Genomic DNA, 9,374 nt, shown 5'->3' on the forward strand with positions numbered 1-9,374 from the left:
TTCACTGCCTGCAAAGCTGCAAATATTTATCTCAACCTACAGGCAATTCACAGACACCTCTTAAATCACAGTTGTTTGCAGTCCTAACTGAAGAAGCCTCTGAAATTACACACCTGTGCAGCGCTGGAAATGGAAAGCATCAGGACAAGCAAAAAAGAAAGTGAATGTAGGAAGAAAACAATTATTCAGCCCATTTCTTAAAATGGCACTTGTATTCAGATGCAGCTCCAGCAAGGCAAATCCTTGTTGAGATTTAATGGCACTGACACATCCCAGCTCCCCATTTTCCAGGTAGTTCTTCCACATCTGCTTCTGCCTGGCAGGATTCAATGATGATGATGGATGATGATGATTTAGCCCATTACCTTGGGAAAAACTCTTCAATGCAGACTACAAAGGGCCATCAGTGCAAGGTTTATGGCAAGCTTAGGAGAAGGACTATACCTTACCCAATATATTGCACCAGCCAGATGTGATTTCCAAGGAGGTATATGATTCCTCTACACAAACCCATGATATGTTACAAGACACTCACTCCCTATTAAAGAGACGAAGAAAGACTGATATTGCCAAGTTAAATTCCTGTCAAGAACATTAAAACCTGTATTGGGCATTTAAGAGTGTATAATGAAACCATCATGGACAACACCAGGGAAATAAATACAAGACCTTCTTTTTTTAACCTTAAATGTTTCCAAAGGACAGCACATGCAGGAAGAACTTTTAGTCCACTCAAAGACAAAACAAGATGCTGATATCTGCAAAGTTTCTGCACTTTGGGCTATTTCACAGCAACAGCCTGCTTCTCACCGTTTCATCTCCTGCAGCTTTGGGGCAAGCACTGCACGCAACCTGCACAGAAAGTTGCAGGGTTCTCAGACAGGCCAACACAAACAGACTTCGGTCACCACGACCCAGCCCACTTCATCAAGCACCAGCAGGAAACAAGAAAAAGCAGCTGAAACTTTGTTGCCAGCTGCTGCACAGCAGCTTCCTCCTTTGCTTTTCCTCCATCACAAAAACTGCTCCTCCTGGTCTCCAGGGCTGCTGGTAGGACCAGAAGACTGGTGAAGCCTCAGCCATGGATGGGAGCAGGAACAGTCTTGCTCCTGAGCACCATGCTTGCATGTCAGAAATGATAGGCCATGAACACACTGTCCCCCTCTTTCCCTTCACATTTTAAATAAGAACACATTTTAAATAAGAAAGTCAAGGAATTGCAGAAAATTTAATCTTACCCCTGAGAAGCAAAGGAACAGGGCAATGGTACAGCAAAAAACACCCCTAGGCACTACAGACAAACACAGTCTAGTGGAAGGTGTCCCTGACCATGGCAGGAGGTTGAAACTCGACAAACTTTAAGGTCCCTTCTAACATAAACCAGTCTGGGATTCTGTGATACAGAGCAGCTGTCTTCACTGTATCATTTCCAGACCTTGATCTTAAACATACTGTTTGATCTCCAACACCAGCGACCACTCCAGGAAAACAACCACAGAGATAAACTTCAGCGAAAGAAACCGTCCTCAATCCCAAAGAAAGGGACAAGTACTGCAGTGCAGAAGAAATCTGTTCTGGGTTTACCCACCAAAGCAGGAGAGAATCAACCCAGAAGAGATATTTCAAACAAAATTATCTCCCATAAGGAAAAAACCCCTCACTCTTTGCTCTAGAAGGCTGCATCCCATAAATTCAATGCTGACTTTGGCATCCTGACAAGCCAGTACACAAAACAGATGAGTACGCTCTTTTCTCTAAAGAGGGGGCAACAAGGAATACTCACAATCCCTCTTGGAAAGACATTCATGCTGCAGTTAAAGCTGGAATAAAAGAAGTCCACTGCTAAAAGTACACACAGACTTGCAAATCCAGCCACAAACTCCAAGATGTTGAAACAAATAAAGGATAATACGGAGCATGGTGCAGGGAGATGGTAAAATAAAAATAAATATAATTCTGTGCAGGATCCTCATAGGAGAGGGATCAGGGAAGATTAGGGAGGAACATCAGGAATTTGGGATGTTGCCAGAAGACCCAAAAAAAAAAAAAAAAAAAAAAAAAATCGGGTGGAGTGAAAGCTTCCTACCCCGATTGTAAATAGAAATCAGAAATGTGGATATAGAAAGGAATACTATGTGGAGGGGCAAAAGGTCAGACTGGAAAGTTGCTTCACCACAGAAACACCTTTCATAAACCTTAGCTGCTCCTGAGCCCACGCCTAGAGAGGCTGCACCATTCCCGACCTTCCACTGGACCCGCTCCATTTCTGACCACAGATATTAACCCCAAGGGCTGTCTGGGTGAGTAAGCAACTTCCTGAACATCATAATCAGCAGGGGTAAAGCCAATTCCTCTACAGTCTGCTAATATTTACACTTTCATTGGAACAAGCAGACCTTCACGAGAGATCAGGGACACGCTACACGCTTTACCGCTCTAAATGGTATTCAAAGCATTTTATTTTGTCAAAACAAAGCTGGCAAACACCACCTTTTTTCTCCAAAATCAGAGACTGCCATGCTCATATCTGGGATGCAGAGAAGGCCAAAGCAGAGTGACACAAATACAGTTATTAACAAGAAATAATCTGCTGACTGATAAAGGATAATGAGCAGCTCTGCGCTGGAGCCAGGCTAAGAGCTGGGCTGGTTCAGCCTGGAGAAGAGAAGGCTCCTTAAGGGGAGACCTTAGAGCAGCTCCAGTGCCTAAAGGGGCTACAAGAAACCTGGAGAGGGGCTTTGGACAAGGGCCTGTAGGGACAGGACAAGAGGGAATGGCTTTAACCTGACAGAGGGGAGACAGATGAGCTCTTAGGCAGAAGTTCTTCTCTGTGAGGGTGGTGAGGCACTGGCACAGGCTGCCCAGAGAAGCTGTGGCTGCCCCATCCCTGGCAGTGTTCAAGGTCAGGTTGGACAGGGCTTGGAGCAACCTGGTCTAGCAGGTCTCCCTGCCCGTGGCAAGGGGTTGGAACTGGATGAGCTTTAAGGTCCCTTCCAACACAAACCAATCTGGGATTACTAGACAGGTATCAGCCCATACATGTAAAAGCCACAGTGTTTTTCTACTTTGCATATACTAACACCCTTGAGAAACATAACAGCTTCTTCTCCATGATCTAAATGGCAACACTTAATAACATGCATCAAAATAACCAAACAAAACAAATTCCTCAGGGCTTTTGGGCATCCACACACTGAGAGATCTCATCACAGCACTGAACCCCACTGCACGAGCTCAGCAGAATATGCCAAGTTTTAATGCTTTTGTACTAAAATATTTGCAACAATCACCACTCATCTATCAGTGGATTGACACCACCGTCATCTGGCAGAAAGAGGGTTTTCAAGCTGGTTTAGTGGATCTTGAGGCTCAACTTTTTTCCTTTGACAGCTTTTAGTTGAATGGAAGACAATGCAGGTCTTTCAAATATCATGTATGTATTGTAATAATTATAGATCTTCAAATGTATTTATATATCACCATGCTGCTAAATTAGGCATTTTCTTCAGAGAAAAAGCTTCCATTCTGAGGGAAGTAGCCTTAACAGCCACACTCCAGACCAGCTTTCCTGCTCCAAGCTTACTTCCGATTCCCCCTTCTCTTAACTCTGCCCAAAGGAACGTACAGGCTCAGCCCTCACTCAGGGCCACCACAGGCAGCCAGTACTGCTGGGCATACCTGGCTGTGCTCTGCACCTACACGGGCTTTGCTGCAGAGTAGTAAATACATGAAAGTTCTCCAGCATGAAGTCTCAGCTCCCATTTCCTGATTTAATAAAGCAGGGGCACAGAAAGTTATGACGTGACTCCAAGGCTGAAAAAGGAAGCCAGATGTCAGAGCTGCAGCTCAAACTTCTAAGTTCCCATTCTCTCATTTCTCAGTCGAGTGAGTCAGAATGGTTTAAACAGGGTTTACTTTTATTTTTGAACTATAGACTTGAAACAGGATACACAGGAAGCTGACAGAACTTCAGACCAGCACACCACAGCAGTCTGGGTTTGGTACTGCACATCAGCCAGCAATGCCTCTGGCAGGGGACAACACACTCCAGCTCCCTCCTGGTCCCAAGAATCTCATCATTGAGCAGAGGACACCTCACCATGCATGAGCATTTTCTGCCTGCCCAGGAAGCGTGCTCAGCTTTACCATCTCCTCCATCTCTTGTTATGACAGGACACCCCTGTAGCTCAACAGCTCCATGAACAGGCACAACAGCCCAGACATGACTTAAAACATGACTTTTGCAACAGCAAGAAGCTGCTGCTGCCTCTGCCACACCAGTGTCCTCAGCCTCCCAGCATAGGAGACATCAGGAGTGGTCCCAAAACCACAGCCTGCAGACCTGATCCAGCCTCAGGGTCACCAGCTCAGCTACACTGAGATACATAATAAGCATGAACTATTTTGGTAATTCAGCAGCAAGCTTCTTGGCAACCAAGTGAGCCAGAATAACCTACGGCTCACCATTACCTGACCAGATACGCTGCAATCCAGACATACTTTATTCCTAAGCAAACGGAAGGCTTAAAAAAAAAAGCAGGTCTCCAAAGGAAGCTTCAAACATAAAGAAAATGACAGCACCTACCGCTAAAAAAAGAAAGAAAAAAAAAAGAATGTGATAAAGGCTATAAAATAAAGCTAGGATGTTGCTGCAGGAAACTTAGAAAGATTCAAACTACACACGCCCACTGCCGACTTCATTTCTGCAAGTAATATTTGCTTCACAAAGAACAGGGACATGAGCATCTCTGGATGTTGTGCTGCCACTTTCATTGTCTGCTTCCCACCGTGCCACATGTTTACAAGGCCTGGTGACAACCCTAAAGAAGGGTGACTTGTTTTGTAACTAGAGCTTGTTTGCAGCTCTCTGACTGAAGGGCTGACTTCGTATGGCACCTTTAAATCTGATACACAACAGCATTTCCTGGAAGAAGTCCCCTTTCCTAGGTGGTTCCTCTAGTTGCTGGCAGGACACAAACCCCACATAACTAAAGAATACATTCTGTGGGAGGTGACCCCCTGACTTCCAACCTCACATAGGAGTTACGAGGCAACTGACATTCTTAGGTGATCATAACTGAGCTCTGAGATGGCTCATCTTTGCTAGTGTCAGCAGAAAAAAGGTAAAGAATGAGCAATGAGACAAGTTCATAGCTTATCTGGATACAAAATACAAATGCATTCAAGGACTAGTTCCACAACAGTATTTATTTCAAAGCTGTTTGTTAAAATCATCTAGAAGGATCATAAAAATTGTCTAAGGAACTCTATTAATACTTTGTGGTCTATCAAAGAAGAGAAAAGCTTGAAGAGTTCTACCTGAGTGCTTAAGTTGGAGCTAGTTACCCTGTGGTTAGAGCTTAACTTGACTCCACAGAAACCCACTTGAGGAGCCTGTATTTTACAACACTATTTTCTCTACAAAGATATCATGGCATCATCAACACTGATGCATCCTTTTCTCAGAAAGCTACAACCCGGATGCCCTACAAGAACTATTTAGCAGATACACATTAGTCTGACGTGCCGTGAGCCTGTGATAACCACCACAGAGCTACAACAAGCAGAAAACTTCACACAGCAGGGCTGCTCTATACAAATACCTCGGAAAGCAAAAGAATGATTCAAGCTTCCTGTGAAACTAAATAGCTTTTTAATGGTGGCATTAAGATTTCTGAGCCACTCGTGGCATCTGAGCACAGAGAACCAACACCTGCTCCACAACACATGTAGTTTCTGAGCTCACTGTACATCACTGTATTCTCCTCCTGCCTTTGCTGGCTGCTCAAACTTTGTAATTTGTCCTCAACATTCCTTCCCAGTTAACAAAGCTCTAATTTATTACTGCTTTCATTGCTTACTCCCCTCCCTACCAACCCAATTCAACCTCAGCTAATAAAATCTGCTTCCACAAGTCTGTCTTTTGGACAGCAGAGCTGAATTCTGTTTTATTTGTTCCCAGTATGCCTTACAGCAGCTCATCTTCACACCTTCCCAACTGTTTCCAGGAAGGAGGGTACACTACCAACAGAACATGCCCATCTGTGAGCTACAGGGAAATGGGAACATAAGGAAAATTTTGCACAGTACTCACATGGTGAGTTACAGCAGTAAATTCTGCAGCACAGCCTGAGGACTACTTCATAACTTCCGAAGCCTGTACTCTGCTGGTAGCTGAACCAAGAATTGGATTTTCAAGGTAAAAAAGAAAGCCAGGAGGCTGCACATGCATAGTTGTATGGAGGTAAGGGAAGAACTAAGGAGTCCTTTTGCTACCTGCAGTTACCAATGCAACCCTGAAGCACAAAACTCTGTAACTTCTTTCCACATGCAGAGCTGCAGTTTGTTACATACAACTGGTCTAGCAAATTCCCTAGACTCTACTGTTTTATTTATTCATCTTTAATACGAATATTCAGTTGAATACATCTTCTTGAAGTATTCACTAAAAAGAATCCACCTCAATATCATCCCCCTTTGGTTGAAGCTAAATTCAGAAAGACCTGTGACATGTGGCAGAGAAGTTCATGAGTCCATCCTGAGCAGGCAGGCACATCCCTCACACTCACAGATCCAGTAGTAGGCTGCTACTTGCGTTTACTGAGGAGGCCATACCCACCCCAGCAGACACCCTGCAGAGCAGCAAAACCTCTCAAAAGGCCTAATGAAATTCAACTTGAATGGGCTACAAAGGCTTCATAAACTTACAAAAGTGCACAGGAGCACATCAAACAGTGCACAGATATGATTATTTTGGCTTCTGGGTGAAAAAAAATCACAACTGCAAACCAAAGATCTCAACTTCCTGAAGAAAAAAGGTGCAAGGCCTGAGCCTACATCACCTAAAATGGCTTAAGGCAGGAAGTGGTGGAAAAGTAGACCAGTAAGTAATGCATTTGCCCAGTGGGGCTCTCTGGGTGAAAGGAGACAGGAGGCAGACTTCCATGAGCTGCTGAACACACCTCTACTTACTGATCAACTGCAAAGTACATGTACGTGGCTTCCCTTTGTCAGCCTGATCAATTTTGGGATATGAGGTTTCCCTGCAGGTAGAGCAAGGGAAAAATAAGAACAGCAGTTGTTACTCAGCATATCACTGCCAGCCCATGCTACAGTGATAGTGAGTGATATCACAACCCCCTGAAGACAGATTTCCACCTACCAGCCCTGCAAGCCTGACTGTGCATGCAGCTAGTGGATTAAAGATGTCTCCTCTAGCTTCTTCTCAAGAGAAAAAAGATTGTGCACATCAAAGCATGTCACAGCTCAGCTCCGTATCCCTCCCAGGACTGCACACTGCTACTGCGAGGCCGCTGACGACCAGTATCTGCAGCAGAGTTACAGAAAGCTCTGCACAGAAAGGAATCCAGGTCACTGCTGCAGCTTGTCAAAGGCTAAACCGGGGGCAAACGGGGCAAATCCACGGCTGGCACCGGAGAAAACCACAAATCTCCTCCTTCCCAGACGCCCCCAGGAGGAATTGCTGCTTTCACGGCTGTTACAAAGTGTCACCACAGCGGGTCGGGACGCGGAGGCCTCCCCTCACCCCCTGTAGAGCTCCCAGGCCCGCACCCCCGGCCCAGCCTGCTCCCCGCAGCAGGCCGCGGGCCGCCCGGCCCCATCCCGGGAAGCAAGCGCGCCCGACACAGGCCGCGGATCCCCTCCGCCCCCCCCGCTCCCCCCGCACTCACCATGGCTGCCGGTGGCTCCGCGGGGCGGCTCTAGGCACGGCGCCGCGCTCCGCTCATGTCATGGCCAGCGACTGCCGCCACCTCCCAGCCCCCGGGCCTCCCCCGGCCGGCAGGACGGGGAGCCCCGGGGCGCTGGGAAGGGGCGGGGCGGCGCGGGGCTGAGCGGGCGCGGCGGAAGCGCGGTGGCAGGCGCAGGGCACGGCTACGGCTAAGGCTACGCCAGGATCATCCTGCCGCGCACCGGGACGCGGCACCGCCCGCCCCTCACCGCCCCGGCCCGCCCCCTCCCACCGCCGGAAATGGTCGCCGGGCCCCAGCAGCCAATCACAACCGAGGGGGTGGTGCGGGCGCATGCGGACATCGCCGTCCTGCGCCGCGACCGCCATCTTGGAGGTGGGCACGGTGCCTCGCGGTTGGGGTGGGCTGCGCATGCGCAAGAGGCGCTTCCCTCCGGGCAGGTCGGACAGGGTGTGAGCGCGCCCTTCGCCCGCGCGGCGGGGGAGGGGGGGGCGGGGGCGAGGGCGGAGCTCGCCGGGCACGTTGCCTGGCAACGCGATGGGGCAGCCGCGGCCTAGACTTGGGCCTAGAGCCTTGACCTTGACCCCTGCACTACCGGCAGCGCTGTTCCAAAGACATGCGCAAGGACGCTGTGTTCCCTGGGTTTGTGCCCATCTGGCTAACTAAATAGCTAAAATGAGGTGGAGGGGAGCCCCTCAACCCTGCAGTCAGCAAGGGTAATGAAGCTACATGGCATAGAAACCCGCTCCAAAACACATACACCTGAGGGCTTACCTCAGCATGGGCTCTCAGTTTTCCAAATGCCTGATGTGGCATTGGGTGAGGGTGTTAACGGAGGTACAGCAGTGGGTGAATTTAAGGAAATCCAGCACCAAACTGGTGCCTGGGACCAGCCGGAGCACCAAAACAATGAATACAGATCAAACCACTTCCTGTGGTTTCCAACCTCTCCTGCGGCGTTTCAGTTGGAAAGGATTGCTGAAACTGGCAGCTTAATGGGCTTTAGAGGGGACAGTATGCATATGGGGACATTGCAAATGCTTGTGCTTATATTACAGGATTAAACAAAACAACAGGGAGGGAAATAAACCCTTTGTAGGGGTAATTAATCATGAGACTCAAGAAGAAGATAATGGTTGAGCAGTCCCATGTCTTCTCCACAGCAGAGCACTGACCCTGCAGCCCCTATCCCGCTCAGCCCTCTCAGCCCTTCCTGCTGGGTAGGAACACCATTCCTGGGTCATGCAGGCTGGTACAAACCTCTCCAAGAAGATGACATGCAGCTCACAGCCAAGCAGATGCACAGGAGATGCCAGCCCTTCACTGCCATGTGCTGGTGAATTGCCATGTGCACCCCCAGGCACAGCACCATCTCCAAAACCTACCTCTCCAACACCTCCAAACCCTTCCAACCCCTGCCAAAATGCTGGAACTTCACAGGGAGCTTTTCTCTATTCATACTTTCCTCCAAAACCCAAGCTGTAGAACACTTTTAGCACAGGATTTGGGGCTGACAGCAAGCTCTGAACTTTGCAAGCTGTCTCTGGTTTAGAATCATAGAATCCCAGACTGGTTTGGGTTGGAAGGGACATTAAAGCTCATCCAGTTCCAACCCCTTGCCATGGGCAGGGACACCTTCCGCTAGACCAGGTTGCTCCAAGCCCC

General features: G+C 48.1%; 1 protein-coding gene across 6 annotated transcripts in view; it reads right to left on the reverse strand.

The window, feature by feature from the left end:
- XPO6 (exportin 6) overlaps positions 1-7,864 on the reverse strand; it is a 55,220-nt gene extending 47,356 nt beyond the window's left edge. For all 6 annotated transcript variants that reach the window (XM_061473669.1, XM_061473668.1, XM_061473667.1 and 3 more), the window contains exon 1: positions 7,692-7,864. In XM_061473669.1, coding sequence (XP_061329653.1) covers positions 7,692-7,694 — 3 coding nt within the window. In that variant the 5' untranslated portion in view covers positions 7,695-7,864. The remainder of the gene's footprint in view (positions 1-7,691) is intronic.
- Between the last annotated feature and the right edge of the window lie 1,510 nt (positions 7,865-9,374).

Source organism: Pezoporus flaviventris, unplaced genomic scaffold (genome assembly GCF_033815535.1).
Source record: "Pezoporus flaviventris isolate CSIRO_AGI_PZ_B2104156 unplaced genomic scaffold, CSIRO_AGI_Pfla_v1 ptg000078l, whole genome shotgun sequence".
Taxonomy (NCBI): Eukaryota; Metazoa; Chordata; class Aves; order Psittaciformes; family Psittacidae; genus Pezoporus; species Pezoporus flaviventris.